This window comes from Phacochoerus africanus, chromosome 9, assembly GCF_016906955.1.
Source record: "Phacochoerus africanus isolate WHEZ1 chromosome 9, ROS_Pafr_v1, whole genome shotgun sequence".
NCBI classification, from domain to species: domain Eukaryota; kingdom Metazoa; phylum Chordata; class Mammalia; order Artiodactyla; family Suidae; genus Phacochoerus; species Phacochoerus africanus.
The window spans coordinates 127479096-127496541 of NC_062552.1; the positions used below are offsets into that span (position 1 = coordinate 127479096).

The 17446-nt window shown below is 69.6% G+C and overlaps 1 protein-coding gene across 1 annotated transcript; it reads left to right on the top strand.

Moving 5' to 3' along the window:
• Nucleotides 1–401: 401 nt before the first annotated feature.
• On the top strand, nt 402–17024 carry INF2 (inverted formin 2). The gene is given in 24 exon segments (XM_047794684.1): nt 402–606; nt 2311–2710; nt 3915–4030; nt 4096–4255; nt 4667–4700; nt 5450–5591; nt 6069–6210; nt 6387–6729; nt 6731–6838; nt 6840–7099; nt 7451–7596; nt 7668–7729; nt 8352–8454; nt 8555–8640; nt 9093–9193; nt 9710–9780; nt 9854–9961; nt 10190–10260; nt 11031–11151; nt 11476–11640; nt 11746–11851; nt 11996–12157; nt 12723–13328; nt 16170–17024. Coding segments are annotated over 24 exon segments (3729 nt in total). The 5' UTR covers nt 402–519; the 3' UTR covers nt 16199–17024.
• The last annotated feature ends 422 nt before the right edge of the window (nt 17025–17446 follow it).

Consider the following 17446-nt stretch of genomic DNA (forward strand, 5'->3'; position numbering starts at 1 on the left):
GCACACAGCATAGGCCCCTTTGTGGACGGCGGGCAGAGGGCTGGTCACCTGCTGTGCTTCCCTTCCCCACAGACCGAGGGGCCCCATGTATAGGGTCTTTCAGGGCAGCGAGCCTGTGGGCCCAGGAACTGGGGCTGTACGGGGAGCACTGGGCAGCCCCGGGGCGGGGGTGGGGATGGGGGGGCAGGCATGGTGGCAGTGGCCGTCTCTGAGAAGTTTTCTGTACCCAGGGACCCCAGGGCTCTTGGCTAGAGAGGACACGTGGGATGCCAGAGCCTGGCCTGTCAGAGTCCATGCCATGTCCACTCAGCCTGTGCCAAGCAGCCAGGGACTCGGGCCAACCGGGGCGGGAGGGGTCAGTTCTGGGTCCTTAAGCAGCAGCACCCCAGGCGGGCAGCAGTGTGTGCAGAGGTCCGTCTGCCGAGCTCTTCGTGGTGCTGGTGGCAGTGCCCCTCCCCCCAGAGGCTGCCCAGGAGGGACCAGGGCCTCAGCTGGAGCCAGGCAGTGCAGGTGGCACTGATGAGAAGCCAGGAGAGTGTGAGGGGCAGCCCGAGGCAGGGCCTGGAATGGGTGGGCAGAGGTGGCCGGAAGGTCCTGCGTATCTGGGTGAGTCCGTGGGGCCCACGGCGGCCACGCCTGGGAGGGGGGCTTAAACCCTGAAGTCACAGCCTGCGCTGGACCCAGGTTGCGGGGGCCCCTGGGGGAGGGCCGACGAGCACCCCCCCCCGTAGTCTGCTGCCAGCATCCGGATGCTGGCGCTCAGACGGAACGGGTGGCTTGGCCAGGGTCTGTGGATGAGGGCCAGAGCTGGTGCACACACAGCCAGGCTGCCTCCGGCGGTGGAGGGGGGTCCCTCGGGGCAGGTGGGAGCCAGGGTGCTGCTCCCCTGGTGTGGAACCACTGCAAACAGGAGGGCTGTTCTCTCTGCTCCCGGCCGGCTGGGGGTGGGCTCGGGCAGCTCGCCAAGGCGGAGGGTGAGCGGGACCTCAGGGAGTGACAGCAGAGCACTGGGACTCGGAGCCAAGCCCTTGACGGGTACCTGGGCTCTTGGCCCCACTCCACCTGTCTCCTGAGTGACCTCAGGTGGCCCCTGGGGTCTCCACTCTCACTTGCCAGGGCCGGCAGCCCCTGGGGTGAAACCGTGCTGGACGTCCGTGTCTCCAGGGCCCAGGCCACCCTCTGGGGTCCAGTCTCAGCTCTGCCATTTCCAGCTCTGGCACTGTGGGCCTGTGATCTGGCTTCCCTGGGTGCCACCTCCATGTCCCCTCCCGTGAAGTGGGGTCCACCGTGCCTACCTGTGGTGGTGGGAGGCCAAGGGGCAGGGCGGGCCTTGCTGGTTCGAGGTGCAGTGATGTCACCATGCCCTGTCCCTCGGCCTTCTTCCCATGCTAAATATAAGACTCGAGCCATACATGGCCGCAGAAGAGCCTGGCTGCCCCTGACCTTTGGGGCCAGTCCCAGGGGCTGTGGCTGGGACAGCGTCACGGCCCCAGGAAGGGGGGCTTGGTGGGAGTGGTGCTGACAGGCGCAGCCCGCCTGTCCTGCTGTTCTCTTTCGGACACGGCCCGTGTTGGGGACGTTCTGGGCCCGGCCACCCGCTCACCCTCTGGGGGAGGGTCTCTGGCACTTCTTGCTGCGATGCATCCAGGTCCGTCTCCACGAACCTCGGCCTGGGGGACACCAGTGTTCCACCGCACGCGGCTTGGCCGCCTGAGGCCCACGGAAGCTGGAGCCTGGCAGGGCTGCTGCCCGCAGGGCCCCGGTCTGGCCCAGACCCGAGTGGGCACCGACCATGACTCTCAAGTCGGCCCCCCCTCCCCGGCCACATTCCTGGTTCCGTAGGCAGCCTGGAATTGTCCCCGCCCACCCTGTTGTCCCCTTCTGAGCCTGTCCGCTGGGTGGGGGAGGAGCACCCTGGGGGCCAGTTTAGGGAGCCCTAGAGGCCGTGTTTGCTGCCTGCGAACCACTGGGTCAGTGGTGTTCCTGCCAGTGTAGCCTCCTGGGGCCGCGGTGCTGGCTCCTTAGTTGCCATGACAACCGGGACAGGGATGGGTGGCCGGAGCACCTGGCCCGGGGGAGGCCCGTGGGCCGCGGCCGCCCTGGTGGGGCGAGGGCTTGCTGGCAGAGGGTCCTGGGTGTCGGCTGGAAGCGCGGGGAGCCCCGCGTTGGCGGGTGGAGACGTGAAACAGGGCTCTGTCGGCTGCTGGCCCGGGGCCGAGCTGGGCCCTGGCCCCTGGGCTCGCAGGTCCGCCCGTACGGGGTGGGCTCCGGGTGACACCGGGCTGACACCCCGCTGCCCTGGCCCCGCAGCTGAGCAAGATGTCGGTGAAGGAGGGCGCGCAGCGCAAGTGGGCAGCGCTGAAGGAGAAGCTGGGGCCGCAGGACTCAGACCCCACGGAGGCCAACCTGGAGAACGCCGACCCCGAGCTGTGTACCCGGCTCCTCCAAATGCCCTCCGTGGTCAACTACTCGGGCCTGCGCAAGCGCCTGGAGAGCAGCGACGGCGGCTGGATGGTCCAGTTCCTGGAGCAGAGCGGCCTGGATCTGCTGCTGGAGGCCCTGGCGCGCCTGTCGGGCCGCGGCGTGGCGCGCATCGCAGACGCCCTGCTGCAGCTCACCTGCATCAGCTGCGTGCGCGCCGTCATGAACTCACAGGAGGGCATCCAGTACATCCTCAGCAACCAGGCCTACGTGCGCCAGCTCTCCCAGGGTGAGCCGGGGCTCCCGCCGGGGAAGGTGGGGGGAGTGCTGGGCGTGCGAGCAGAGGGCTTGGTCTGGCAGGCCGGAGGGCTTCCCGGAGGAGGAACCCGTGTGCCATCTGCCCAGGTCCGAGAGCTCCACGTCACCTTGGAGCCGAGATCCTCCACCAGCCGCCCCTGGTGGCCCCTTCCACTCTGTGAAGGGGCCCCTTCCACTCTGTCCAGGCCCTGACCCTGGACGCCCTCACTTTTGCCCGCCCCTGGTGGCCCCTTCCACTCTGACTTTGCCCTGCTTTCCCACCCCGCCCCCTCCCCAGTCCCTGGCCTCCAGGGCCCTGTCCACACTGTGGCAGCTGGACTGACCTGGGTCAGAAACACCCATCCGCTGGAGTGGCCCAGCTTATGCTCCACCTGGCTCTGAGCTGCTCCGCCTTAGCGGGGCCTCGGCCCTTCAGGTCTGGCCGGCCCCTGCTCACGCATCGTCCTCCAGTCCCACCCCGCCCCCTGCCCCTGCTCTGGTCTCCCCAGGCTGGGGGGCGGGGGACGGGCGTCTCTCTCCTGAGCTGCCCGCCCAGCCCCCGCCTCCTCGTCACCTGTGGAGTCCTGCTCACCCTTTATCTTCCAGCTCTCAGTCACCCCTCTGAGGAGGTCGTCCCAGACCACGGCCAGACGTAGTGCCAACCCTGGGGGGAGAGCCCAGGTGGCCCTTGGTGGAACCACCTCATTCTTGCTGACCCGGCCCAGGCCCGGCTGTTTCTGCCTGGAGTCCTTCGTGACTTGTCCGTAGCAGGGCCAGCCAAGAGCCGCGGCCGAAGCGTTCCCAGCTCTGGGAACAAAGTGGGGTGCTGGGCTACTTGGGGACGAGGAGACCTTGCAGGCTGTCTGTCGTAAACACTGTGGGTGCCGAGTTTGGAGAAAAGGTGGCTCAGTCCTCGGCGGTGTGCCATCGCGGGCCTGGGGCCCAGAGCCAGCGGGGCCTTTCTAAGAACTGGGGGCCAGCCAGCGTACCCCAGGGGGCTGGGGCCACACCTGCCTCCGGGCCCCTCCCCGTGGTCCTGGGGGCGGCCCAGCACGTCTAGAGAGGCCAGCGCCTGATGTGGGCAGGGAGCGGCGTCCAGCGCCCCTGGCCTCTGCCAGCAGGCACCTTCGCGGCTGAAGTGTGGGGCGCACAGGCGGGGAGGAGGGCCCGTCTGAAGGGCTCCCTGCTCTCGGCAGCTCTGGACACATCCAACGTCATGGTCAAGAAGCAGGTGTTTGAGCTGCTGGCCGCCCTCTGCATCTACTCGCCCGATGGCCACGCCCTGACCCTGGATGCCCTGGACCACTACAAGGTGAGCGGTGGGGGGGGGGCGCTGGTGGGGTCCGGGAGTCACGCTGACCCCTGCCTGCCCCGCAGACGGTGTGCAGCCAGCAGTACCGCTTCAGCGTCATCATGAACGAGCTCTCGCACAGCGACAACGTGCCCTACGTGGCCACCCTGCTCAGCGTGGTCAATGCCATCATCCTGGGCCCGGAGGATGTCCGCGCCCGCGCCCAGCTGCGCAGCGAGTTCATCGGTACGCCCACCACCTCTGCCCCGGGGCCCCAGGGGGGCTCAGTCATGGGCCTGGGAAGCCTCCTGCCCCCCTCAGTGGCCCTGGGGCCCCAGGACCTCAGCCCTGGAGGCTCTCAGTGCCAGGCGCTCCGGGCTGAGGCTGCGGGCACTGGGGGGAGGCGGGTGGTCTGACATTCGGTCCCGCTTGCTTAATGGGCACCACTCTCTGTCCAGGGCGGTCTCCCCAGAGCCTCATGTCCCCGGTGCCCCCAGGGAGTGAGCTCCCCTCCTGCCCCCTGACCTGGGCGCCTTGGGTGGTGGGAGTGTGCCCAGGGAAAGGGCAGGTGGGGACGAAGGCCACAGGCTGAGTGACGGGGTGGGGAGGGCCAGACAGAGCAGCCGAGGCCCGCTGACCCTGCCCGCCCCTTCCCAGGACTGCAGCTGCTGGACGTTCTGTCGCGGCTCCGGTGAGTTCCCAGATCAGCAACCCCCATGCCAGGTCCAAACCATGCCTCCAGATGGGCAGGGAAGGGAGTTCTGGGGGCAGCCCCTACCGGCCCCCGCTTCTGGGGCTGGGCCCCAGAGAACCCACTGCCGTCCCCAGCACTGCTGGACAGGCCGTTGTGCAGGCTGCCCAGGTTACCGGGTTCACCTGGATCCGTAGACAGACAGCAGCAGGTCGCCCGGCACAAGTATATCCCAGCTGTTGCACGGGATATACTTATGCTAAACACCTTTCTTGTTTACCTCAAATTCGAATTTAAACAGTACCCAGGAACCCAACGGCCAAGAACCCTGTCCCGGGCCTCATGGGCACCCCTCTCTAGGGTGGGGCCCCCGCCCCCAGGAAAGTTATCTCGGGCAGGGCGACCCCAGGAGGCAGAGCCTGACGTGTGGCTGGTGCTGTTTCACTGGGCCCTCCCTGGCGCTGAGGGCGCTGCTCACTGGCCAGGCTGAGGTGACAGGCAGGTCCCTGCTCAGTGAGCGTCAGCCCCCCCACCCTCCCTGCCGCTCGGGCAGAAGCCCGGCCCCTCCTCGCAGAGGCGGGCAGACCCCTCAGCTGTGGTCTCGGTGGCACCCTGCCCTCCGGCCCCCAAGGGAGGACCTTCCCGCCACGCTGCCCCCTGGCAGCGCCATGGGCCCTGCTCAGGATTGTCCAGGGAGGGGAGGCGGGTGGGGGCGGCCAGCTCGACCCACTCGACCCCTCCCGCCCCAGAGACCTGGAGGACGTGGACCTGCTGATCCAGCTCGAGGCCTTCGCGGAGGCCAAGGCGGAGGACGAGGAGGAGCTGCTGCGGGCCAGCGGCGGCATCGACGTCAGCAGCCACCAGGAGGTCTTCGCCTCCCTCTTCCACAAGGTGGGCTGCTGGGCGGGCGGGGGGCGGGGGGCTCCTGCCCCGCCAGACCTGCCGTCTGGCACCCGCTCCAGGGAGGGATGGGCGCTGGGCTGGGCTGTCCTGGACCCAGGAGACCAGCCACTGTGAGGGCGGCTGAGGGCACCGCAGGACCAGTAAGAGGCCAGGAGGCTGAGTTCTGGTCCAGCTCAGGCCAAGGGCTGGTGTCCCCAGGGCACCCAGAAACCTCACAGCTGGGCAGGGGTGCTACTGGCTTCAGGTGTGTGGGGGCCGGGGTGCTGCCTGACATCCCACGACACACGGGCAGCCCCCTCACGGCGTCCCCGACCCAGAGGTCACCAGTGCACCTGTGGGGAGCTCTGACGCAGGGCCCCTGCCGGGTGTGGAGCGGCGGCGGGGGCGGGGGGGGGGGGGGCAGACGCTCCTCGCCCACCCGGGGAGGGGTCGGCTGCTGACCTCCAGTCCCCTCCGCCCACCCAGGTGAGCTGCTCCCCAGCTTCTGCCCACCTGCTGGCCATGCTGCAGGGCCTCCTGCTCTTGGAGCCCAGCCTCCGCTCCAGCCAGCTGCTCTGGGAGGCCCTGGAGAGCCTGGTGAACCGGGCTGTGCTCCTGGCCAATGACAGTGAGTCGGGGAGCCCAGCCCACAGCTCCCTCCCTGACCCCAGCCTGCGGGGCAGACCCCGGCTTCTTAGCCCGCGGGGGAGGGGGCTGGCCTGAGCCCCTGGCCCGGCCCTGTCCGAGGGAGGGGGCCGCAGCGTTCCCGCTGCCCCCTACGCTGACCCGACGTCCCCTCCGCAGCCCGCGAGTGCTCCCTGGAGGAGATGGTCCAGAGGCTCCTGTCCCTCAAGGGGCGGCCCCGCCCGTGCTCCCTGGACAAGGCGCACAAGAGCGTCCAGGTCGACCTGGGCCAGAGTCAGAGGGGCAGCTCCCCGCAAAGGGCTGGTGCCCCGAAGGCGGAGCTGGAGGCCCAGCAGCCAGCGGTGGCCCTCGCCAGCCTGCATGTTGCCAGCGTCCAGAGCCAGAGTGGCCTGATGGCTCCACAGCCGACAGGCCTGGAGCAGCAGGAGCCCGCCCCACCCACCCCCGCACCCCCCCTCCCTGGCACAACTGCCGGGCCCCCTCCGCCTCCCCCACCCCCCCCTCCCTGGCACAACTGCCGGGCCCCCGCCCCCTCCCCCACCCCCCCCTCCACCACCTCCACCCCTGCCAGGCTTGGGGGCTGCAGTCCCCTCACCCCCGCCACCCCCCCCCACCGCCACCGCCACCGCCAGGCCCTGGTGGGACCATACCCCCCCCACCCCCACTCCCGGGCATGGGGGGCCCACCCCCACCCCCACCCCTGCCGGGCACCTTCGGGCCCCCTGCAGTGAGTGGCGAGGAGGAGGTCATTGTGGCCCAGGTGGACCACGGCCTGGGCTCCGCCTGGGTCCCCAGACACCGGCGGGTGAACCCGCCCACCCTGCGCATGAAGAAGCTGAACTGGCAGAAGCTGCCGTCCAGTGTGGCCCAGGGTGAGACCCAGCCCACCACGGGACTCGGCTGCCGTGCGGTCCCGGCAGGGGGCAGGAACAGGTCCGAGGTCCCCACCCAGGACCCTCTCCTCCCTCACGCCCCCTGCAGGCCGGCGTGTGTGTCTGACGCTGCAGCCCCGGCGCTGCCCAGGCCCCCGGGGGTCTGGGGGTGTGGGGCTCAGAAAAGGTCAGGTCTAAGACCGGCTGGAGGGTCGCCTTCCAGAAGGGACACGGGCCTGCGCGTACAAAGGCGCGCACAGCCTGACGGCAGCTGGAGGGCTTCCGTCCGTCGCCAGGCGCCCCGGGGGGCCCCAGGCAGGACGCCCCTGACTGGCCGCCCCTCGCCCCCAGAGAGCAGTTCCATGTGGGCGTCACTGAGCAGCCCGGACGCCGAAGTGGTGGAGCCCGACTTCTCCAGCATCGAGCGGCTCTTCTCCTTCCCCGTGGCCAAGCCCAAGGAGCAGGTGGCCGCCCCGGCCAGGAAGGAGCCCAAAGAGGTAGGCGTGGGGCCAGGGCTTGGGGGGGCATGCCCACCCCCCAGGCACTGATGGGCCGGGATGTTTTCCAGATCACCTTTCTGGATTCCAAGAAGAGCCTGAACCTCAACATCTTCCTGAAGCAGTTCAAATGGTGAGCACCGCGGATCCGGAGGCAGCCAGAGTCACAGGGCCAGCCCCTCCCGCCAAGCCCAGCCAGACGCCCAGCCTCTGCCCTCACCGCCTAGCCTGGGCTCAGCAGTGCCCTCTGCAGGCCGTCCCTGGAACGTGCACATTCCCACCCCTGCCTGGGGCTGGAGATGAGGGGCTCACAGCCACAGGCGACCCCAGCTGGGGGCCCTGCAGACAGCAGGCCGGACGCCCTGGGGAAAATTGAGACCCAGGCAGAGGCTGGGGTTCCCTAAAGCCACAGACAGGCGGTGGCCGCACCAGGGTGAGGACCCGGCCCCGCCTCTCAGCCCTTGAGTCCGGCCCTCCGCCGAGCCAGCCCCCGGTGTCCTGAGCATCCCCTGGAAGGAGGCGGCAGGGGACGCTATGGCAGACGGGGTGTGTCATTCAGCCTCGTCTCTGTGTGACCCGTGCAGGGGCTGACCGCTGCCCCCGCAGCCCTGGGCCCGGCCTCATAGGTGTGGGAGGAAACCCGGGGGTGGCCAGCAGAGGCGTCGTGGGCCAAGGGCCGTGCCAGGCTGGCAGAGCCCCGAGGAGGCCGAGGGGGGAGCCTGGAGCCTCCCTCTGCCCCCCACCTCTCGTCCCAGCTCCAACGAGGAGGTCGTCGCCATGATCCGGGCCGGGGACACCACCAAGTTCGACGTGGAGGTCCTCAAGCAGCTCCTGAAGCTCCTTCCCGAGAAGCACGAGGTGAGCGGGACGAGCGGCCGCGGCCCTGGGCAGCGTCCGGCTCCCGGCTGGCCCAGGGCCACGCCTGGTGAGCATCCCACGCGTGGGCCTCCTCCTGCAGATCGAGAACCTGCGGGCCTTCTCGGAGGATCGGGCCAAGCTAGCCAGTGCTGACCAGTTCTACCTCCTCCTGCTGGGCACCCCCTGGTGAGCCCCGCGGCCCCAGGGCACACCCGCGGGGGGTGGGGGCTTGAGAGCCGGAGCTGGGCTGTGCAGGCCCCTCCCCAGGGTTCCACGAAGCGGGTGTGGGTCTCAGCCATGGGGCTCCTATGGGGCTGGGCTCTTCTTCCAGGCCGGCGGCGGCGTGGAGAATAGGCAGCGGGCAGGGCCCTGTGGCCTCATGCAGGCCGACCAGGCCCTCCCGTGAGCCCTGGACATGCTCTCGGCTGTTCTAGAAGGGAGGGGTGCCTGCAGGGGGGCAGCCGCTCTCATCCTTGGCACCTGGGGTGCTTGTCTGAAGCGCCTGCCACCCCCCACCCCGTCCTGCCGAGTCCTACCTGGGGCCTGGCCCCAGAAAGTGCCTGGGCTCAGAGGGCCGGGCCTGGGAGGTGTCGGGAGGCCCCAGCCCCTAAGCACCTGCGTGCCTGCTCTGCCCCCAGCTACCAGCTTCGGGTGGAATGCATGCTGCTGTGTGAGGGCACGGCCGTCGTGCTGGACATGGTGCGGCCCAAGGCCCGGCTGCTGCTCGCCGCCTGCGAGAGTGAGTGGGGCCGCGAAGCTGGGGGCAGGCTGGCCTGGGCGGCGGGGGGCGGGGGGGACCTGTGGGCGCCCAGCTGCCCCTCACTGAGGACCGTCCTGGTCCTGAGGCCCACGCTGGGCACGCTCGCGTGCACATGCACACAAACACCCACGCAGACACACACGCACACACTGCTTTCCCTGAGCCAGGGTCTGGTCGGGAGTTGCCGCGGCCACGGGGCAGGAACCCAGACGCGCGTGGTGCGTGGCCCACCGCCTGGGCCGCACGGCTGAGAGCCAAGGTGGCCACGGGTTCTAGAAAGTTCGCCTCCGCGTCCTCACCCACAGAACAAGCAGTGGCCGTCAGCCCCCGGGGTCCTGAGGGTCAGGGAGCCGGGCAAGGCTGGGGCAGCCTGCTCCCGGAGCCCCCAGGCTCGCTTGTGGCCAGGGTTCCGCCGCTCTGCCCCTTGGCCTCGGCCCGCGGAGGCTGGGCTGAGCCGGGCGGAGGCGGTGAAGGGACCTCCTCCCGTCCCCGCAGGCCTGCTCACCAGCCACCAGCTGCCCATCTTCTGCCAGCTGATCCTGAAGATCGGAAACTTCCTCAACTACGTAAGTGGCAGCACCCGGGCGCCCTCACGCCCTGCCCCGTCCAGGCCGGGAGACTGACCCTGTCCCCCCGCAGGGCAGCCACACGGGGGACGCCGACGGCTTCAAGATCAGCACGCTGCTGAAGCTCACGGAGACCAAGTCCCAGCAGGGCCGCGTGACACTGCTGCACCACGTGCTGGAGGTGCCCCGCGGGCCGGGGACGCTGGGCAGGGGGGCACTCAAGCTCTTGACCTTCCCTTCTCGTCCTGCCCGCACCCGGCAGCGCTCCCCTGCCCAGACCCTGTGGAAAGCCAAAATGTCAGGGTCATGGCCGGGCCCGGAGCTGCTGAGGGCTGGGGGTTGGGGCGAGTCGGGCACGCCCGGGGCCCGCGGCAGCCTCCGCGGGTCTCACAGTGACCTGGCATTGCAGGAGGTGGAAGAGAGCCACCCGGGCCTCCTGCAGCTGCCCCAGGACCTGGAGCTGCCCTCCCAAGCTGCAGGGTAGGCGCCTCCCACCCAACCTCCCACCTGGGCCAGGACCTCTGTGCCCTGTGGCCCGGCCCATGTGCCCTAGACCAGGAGGACCCTGAGGACGAGTGGGACAGGGAGTGGCCTGGCCATGGCCATGCCAGGGGCTGGTCTCCCGTGGCCTCTTTGCAAGGTTAGCCTGTACCAGTCAGGCCGTGCCACCCCCACGGACAGACAGGGAAGCTGAGGCCCAGAGAAGCAGGGGCCGTGGGGACACGTGACCCAGGGGCGGCTCTGCGAGGGCAGCCCAGCCATCCAACCCCAGGGGCACACACTCCCAGCTCAGGCCCTGCCGGCCCCACGGAAGGCGCTCCGGTCCTGGGGCTGCAGAACCTGGCAGAGGGTCAGGCCAGGAGGCCAGGAAGAGCCACTGGGGTCACAGTCCTAAGACTGCAGGCCCAGCACCTCCCATGGCCGGCCCTTCACCCACGTGCTCAGCCCACCCCATAGCTCTGGCAGACTTCAGGGGTGGGTCAGGTCCCCTCTGTCCCCAGAGGGATGAGGTCAGGTCCCCGCTGTCCCCGGGGCAGGGTGGGTCGGGTCCCCTCTGTCCCTCAGGGGGGTCAGGTCCCCTCTGTCCCTGGGGGGGGTCGGGTCCCCTCTATCCCAGGGTGGGGTCATCCCCCCGGGGGGATGGGTCAGGCCCCCGCTGTCCCTGTGGCGTGCCGTCCGGGGGCCCCTCGACGTCCCAGCAAGGCTGAACGTCAGCATGCCCTGACCCTGCCTGCCCTCTGGCGCCTCAGGATCAACCTTGAGACCATCCGCTCGGAGTCCAGCACCAACCTGAAGAAGCTTCTGGAGATGCAGCAGAAAGTGTCTTCCTCGGTCCCGGAGGTGCAGGAGCAGTACAGCCAACGCCTCCAGGCAAGTGCTGGGCCAGGGGCCCGGGTGGAGGCGGCTGCCCGGGGGTCCCTCAGGTAGGACAGCGACCCGGGCGGGGGCGGGGGGCACCCAGCGGGAGGGACCCGGCGGGAGGCAGCCCCCTGCCCTGGCCCCCTGGGGGGGGGTTCCTGCAGGTGAGGGGGTCTCCGTCGACTCTGGGGCTGAGGTGCTCAGAGACCACGCTGCCTGCAGGGCCTGAGCAGGCAGGCACCTGTCCTCCTGGGGCCGTGGACCCCGCCCCTGCCCTCCCGGGCTGTGCCCTGTGTGGCCCCTCTCAGGGCCGGGATCCCACCCCTGTGCCCCCAGGCCAGCATCGCGGCTTCCCAGGAGCTGGAGGAGGTGTTCCAGGCCATCGAGCAGAAGAAGCAGGAGCTGGCCAGCTACCTGTGTGAGGACGCGCAGCAGCTGTCCCTGGAGGACACGCTGGCCACCATGAAGACCTTCCGGGACCTCTTCCTCCGCGCCCTTAAGGTGGTGCGCCCCGCGGTCCTCGGGCGGGGCGCGCGGGCTCGGTCCTCGGGGCCGGGCTCCGGGGATGCTGGAGGGCTGGGGTCACGGACCACGACTGTCCTGCAGGAGAACAAGGACCGGAAGGAGCAGGCGGCCAAGGCCGAGAGGAGGAAGCAGCAGCTGGCGGAGGAGGAGGAGGCCCGGAGGCTGCGGGGCGAGGACGGGAAGGCCGGTGAGGCCAGGGCTGGGCAGCAGGGGCGGGGCCGGCGGGTCTGGGCTTCGGCCGCGCCTCCCTCCGCAGAAGGCTTGCGGCGCCTCCTCCGGGCAGGCTGCCGGGCCTGGGAGCCGCATCTCTGAGGAGCTCTGTGCTCCCCAGTCAGGAAGGGAGGCGGGAAGCAGGAGGAGGTGTGTGTCATCGACGCCCTGCTGGCCGACATCAGGAAGGGCTTCCAGCTGCGGAAGACGGCCCGCGGCCGAGCCGACCCGGAGGCAGCCAGCAAGGTGGCTGCCGCAGATCCCACGAGGAACAAGGCACCCGGTGAGACCCTCGCCCACCTCCCGGTCGCCGTTCCCTTCCCGCCATCCCTGCCTCTGCCGTCCTGGCGGCTCAGGGCCTCCCTTCCTCCAGGAAGCCCTCCTTGACTTCTCCGGAGAGCCCGCGCACTCACCTCCCCCGCTGCCTGAGACGTGGGCACCCCTGCGGTGCTTCCCGTCTCTGCTGCCACGAGGGGCTGTCCGGCTGCTGGGCCAGCCGTCCGCCCAGCGCCCAGGCGCAGGAGGGCTGGGCCAGTGGGCCCATTGACAGATGCCCCTGAGGCTGAGAGGGGTCCGACGTGGTGGGAGAGGCTGGGATCTCCACACCTGGGGAGGCTACCTTGGGGACCCTGGGGCACAGGTGCCATGTGCCATCACCTTGGGGCCCAGTGTCCCTGTTCTCCCATGTCTGTACAGACTGGACACCGGGGCCCAGGCTGCCCGGGGTCAACCCACACTTGGCCACCGGGCAGGGCTGCCCTGGGCGGGGGGGGAGCTTGGCAGGACCCTGGAAACCCAGATAGCTCCGGGGAGTCCCTGCCCTCCACCAACATCCACTCCATCCACAGCGGCCGCCGCGGGAGGCACCAGCCTTCCCGCCTCTGAGTCGGGTCTTAACGCTGCCGCCACCCAGGAGCCCCGGGGCTGGGACCTTGCGGACGCTGCCCCCGCCGGCCCACAGCCCACCCGAGACCCGCCAGAGAAGGGGGTTCCTGGGCCCCTGGAGAGGCGCTCTTCCTGGTACATGGACGCCAGTGATTTCCTGCCCACGGAGGACCCCCCGAGCTCCCCGCCCTCTGCACAGGGCTGGCCGGTGGTGCTGGGAGACGCCCAGGCTCTGAAGCCCCTCAGCTTCTCCAATGACAAGCCCCCCGGAGCCGCGGGTTTGAGCCAAGATGCCGAGGCCGTGGCCAACCGCACAGGCGAGGGCCCAGAGGACTCGGCTGCCCACGGCCGCCATGCGGGCCTCCCCGCTGCTGGCCCTGGCGGGGACAGGGACGAGGATGAGGAGAACACAGCCCCAGACTCCGCCCTGGACACCTCCCTGGACCAGTCCTTCTCTGAGGACGCAGTGACCGACTCGTCCGGGTCTGGCACCCTCCCCAGGGCCCAGGGCCGGACTTCAAAGGGAACAGGCAAGCGGAGGAAGAAGCGCCCCTCCAGGAACCAGGAAGGTAAGTGGGGCCTCCGGTGCCTCCTTGTCCTCCGGGGAGCAGGGGTGCCGGGCGGGGGAGGCAGCAGGGTGCGGTGGGGGTGGCGGCCTGGGCGTGTGGTCATGGCTAGGCCATCCCGGGCCCTGGCCCTCCCCCGGAGAGTGTGGCCCGCCGCAGACGAGGCAGCTCTGGGGGCCCTGGCGCCTCTAACCCACTGACTCCAGCCTCGCACCGCCCCCGGCAGGTAGGGCCTGGGGCGCGGCCGCCTGTTGGCTCTACGCCCCTGCGGGCCAGCCCCAGATGCAGGGCCGCTCACAAGCCAGCAGCTATTGAGTGCGTTTCTTTTATTTGGAAGCAGAGGTTGCCCCTGACCCTGACGATAATAAAACAAAAAGACTCTGTGTGATCCAGTGAGGTACGTATGCAGCCTGGCGCTCGCACTAACGGTGGCGGCAGAGGCAGGGCCCCGCGCCCGGCCCGCCTGGACACTAACCCGGCTCCCCTCCCGCTCCTGGGCGCTGGTGGTGGGACTCTGCTGGCCCCGTCTTCCCTGCCTCTCCGGGAGGGCGGGAGCCACACCCGCTTAGCTGGTCTCTCCTGCTGTGACGAGGTGCAGCCTCCCGCCTCTGCCGGGCAGCGGGCGGGGTGGACAGGGCCAGCCGGGCGCCCTCAGGGAGCAGGGCTGCAGGGCCTCTGAGGGTGGGGCACGGCGCGGCCCCCAGGCCCGGCAGGACAGGCTGAGGTGGCCCGGCCTGAGCATCTGGCTAACTCCCAGCCCCTGTGTCTGTCCTCAGGGCACCTCAGCCCTCCTCTGGCCCCGTGCCGGCCACGCATGCCCAAGCAGGCAGAGGGGGACAGGGAGGAACCCGGGGGCTGCCGCCAGGGCAGGCAGGCCACCCGCCCCCGCAGGGGTGCGCGGGCCTCCTCTCCCTGTAGGCCAGGCCCCGGAGACAGCGGAAGTGTAGGCGCCTCCCCCGGGAGCAGCTCCGGCCTCCCGGGACCCCCCGCCAGGGCGAGACAGTCAGGGTCTTAGACGAGGCTCACAGGTGCGACCAGACGGACGGGCCTGGGTTCCTGCCCCACCCGTCCAGGAGCCCCGTGAGCACTCGCAGCCCACTGTGTGTGGGGCTTGGACCCGGGGCCCCAAGGTGAGGTCCGGCTGGTGCCGCAGGCCAGGCTGGGGTGCAGTGCAGGGCAGTTCCCGCCCGCGCATCCTCACTGAAGGCACAGTTCTCATCCCCCGCTCTGGGGTTTGCCCCTGGGTGGTTGCCGAGCTTGGCACCGTGGGTGCCAGCGTGTCCAGCGGAGGCCTGGATCTGGCCTTGCAGCCCCAGCTGCTGGCCCTGAGTGTGGGGGCACTTGGGGTGTGCAGTCCGTAAGTTTGAGGATAGCCACCACCCGTGGCCTCATCTGGCGAGAGGTCAGGGTGCCCCATGTGGGGTCTGCTCGCCTGGGACCCCCCCCCCACCGTCTGCAGGCACATGGCTCCTGTCATCCAGGTCTCGAGGGTGGCAGAGGGGCCCCACCTCCCCGTCTCCCCAGCTTCTCTCCTGGAAAAGCTTCAGCTCATCAGGAGGTTTACAAGCAGGTCCAAAGGACCGTCACCTGCCCTTCGTCCCAAACCGCAAAAATGCGCACAAGACAAAGTTGTTGCACCTGCCGCGTTGCCCCCGCTTCACGGACTGACTTGAGAGCTACTCCTAGGACCCTTGGTCCCTGGGTCTGTCCTCCGGGCCCCCGACGTCAGGGCCGTTCTCCTGCACCCCCAACACTCTGCCAGCCTCTCCCGCCCGCTGGGGCGGCCCTCCTCCCCGTCTGCTTCTCAGCCGCGTTGCTTGGTTTCTGGGGACGAGGTCTGCCCAGGGCCACACGTCCACCCCTTTGGTCGTGTGTGACGCTGACATCGTGGGAGACACACTCTGGGGGTGTCTGGTTGGTCCCCTGACTGGGTCCAGGTTGTTTGGGGCAGGAGTTCTATGCCCGTGACCCGAGGCCTCCCCAGAGCACCATGAGAGGGGCCTGTGGTCCCACAGTTTTCACCCTAGTCGGTGAGCAGACAGTGGGTGACACGCGGGGTGACGGGCCCGTCTGCCCTGGGGTTTCTGTCCCCTCGTTCCTTCCGTGACCTCCCTGCCCTCAGGTGGGGGTGCTCCCACCACCAGGTCCCATGGCCACGGGCCGAGTGGCATCAAGCTGCCTCCTGCGTCCCCCCGGTCCTCTCGGGCACAAGCCCCGCGCCCCCAGTCCTGCTGACCGTTCCTCCGGGGCCGGCAGTGGGGCTGGGATGGAGCCCCATCGAGTGACACAGGCCGTCCGCTTCTGCCACTCATTTCTGTGACTCTTCTTTCAAGCAGGGGTCCTCAGGCCAACACCGCCTGGCCCCAGGTGGCTGTGGGGGCAGGGCGTTTGGGGAGCAGTGGCACAAGCCCCCTGGACTAGGGGATGCTGGGTGGGCAGTGGCCCGGCAGGTGGCCTTGGGGCCCTGGTGCCCTGAGGACCGAGCTGAGGCAGACACGCGGGAGGGGCTGGTGGGGAAGTGACGGAGGGCGTCCAGGGAGAGCTGGCCGCCACGGGGCTCTGGGAGCGTAGACGGGTAGACGGAGCGCAACTCGGGAGGGGAAGCCCTGGAGACCCCAGCGGCCCCGCTCAGGAGCCAGGAAACGGGCCAGGCGCAGTCCAGCCTAGACAGGTGGACAGGTGCCAGCTTGCTGGGGGTCACCTCGCACCTTCTTCCTGGGCAAGCCTCCCTGCTCCACAGAAAGGGCCTGAGGTCGGAGTGGACTTGGGGACCCTGAGGGGCGCACCCTGCCACCCCTTCCAGCCAGGCTGCTCGTGACTGCGCCCTTTCCTCCCTCCCCGCAGGCCCCAGGCCCAGGCCCAGAGCCAAGTGAGAGGACCCACAGCCGGGCTGCTGGACGCACCACCGCGCAGAGCTCCTCCCGGCCGGGCTGGCGCCAGGTCTCCGGGAAACCACACTCCGTGCCTTACGCGGCCCGCGCCGCAGCCTCCCGGAGCCTTTGGGGTGTTGGCGGCGGGGACCCCAACCGGCACCGGGACACGTGCCCGCGCGGCGCCCTCCAGGCCTGCCTGCACGCCCCCAGCCCCCCGCAGTCTGCTTTCTGAATGTCACGGCCCGACCCCCTACCCCACACCGCATGCACCTTGGCGCCCGCCTGCAGGGGACCGGGTCAGGGGGCTGTGTCCCCAGGGCACACCAAGCTTGCGCCCTCTTCTCCAGTGACCTGATGCCCCGATTCTTCTGGGGACAGGCCCTCGCAGACCCCTCCCCCAAAGCCACGGGAGCCAGGCAGGGCGAGGGCCCCTGCTCCACAGCTCTGCCTCCCAGCCTGCTCGGCTGAGCTGAAGCAGTCGTTTCTCATAAACTATGATGTGTCTCTACTGTCCTTTGGTGGCCGAGTGGGGAATGGGGCGTGGGTGAGGGCCCCGAACAGAAGCAGACTGGCCTGGGTGCCTCTGCTCGGCAGAGGGGGCAGACCCCATCCCTGGGGGTGGGGAGAGGTCTGCCCTCGGCCGTAGCCAGGCCTGCGGCCCCCACTCCACTACAGGCAGACAAGGATCCAGGCCTCGGGGACAGGAAGGGTCTGGCCAGGGGTGCCACCGCCTCTCTCCACTGCCCCCCTGCACTGGCCCCCAGATGTGCGCCATCGAGACTGGAGGGGCTTTGGCCAATAAAGAGCAGCCCTGGCCCAGCTCTCAGTGGCGTGTTCTGAAGCTGTGGGGGAAGTGGCGTCGTCAAGGCTGTGACCATGTGGGTGGGGGAGGGAGGGACAGGTGTGCAATGGGTGGGGGGGTGGGTTAGCAGGTGGGTGGACAGGTGGGAGACGGTGGGCGGGAGGGGTGGGCCGGACGAGGAGAGGGTGGTGAGAAGGCAGGCCTGCCTGCACCCACAGCGCCTAGAAGAGCGGCCGGTCAGACGGTGAGCAGAAGGAGGGGAGGTGAGCTCGGCTCTGTGGGGCCTAATTTACACACATAAAACTCACCTGCTGGGGTTCCCCTAGTGGCTCAGCAGCTTACGAACCCAACTAGTATCCATGAGGACGCAGGTTCGATCCTTGGCCTCACTCAGTGGGTTAAGGATCCGGTGTTTCTGTGAGCTGTGGTGTAGGTTGCAGACGCGG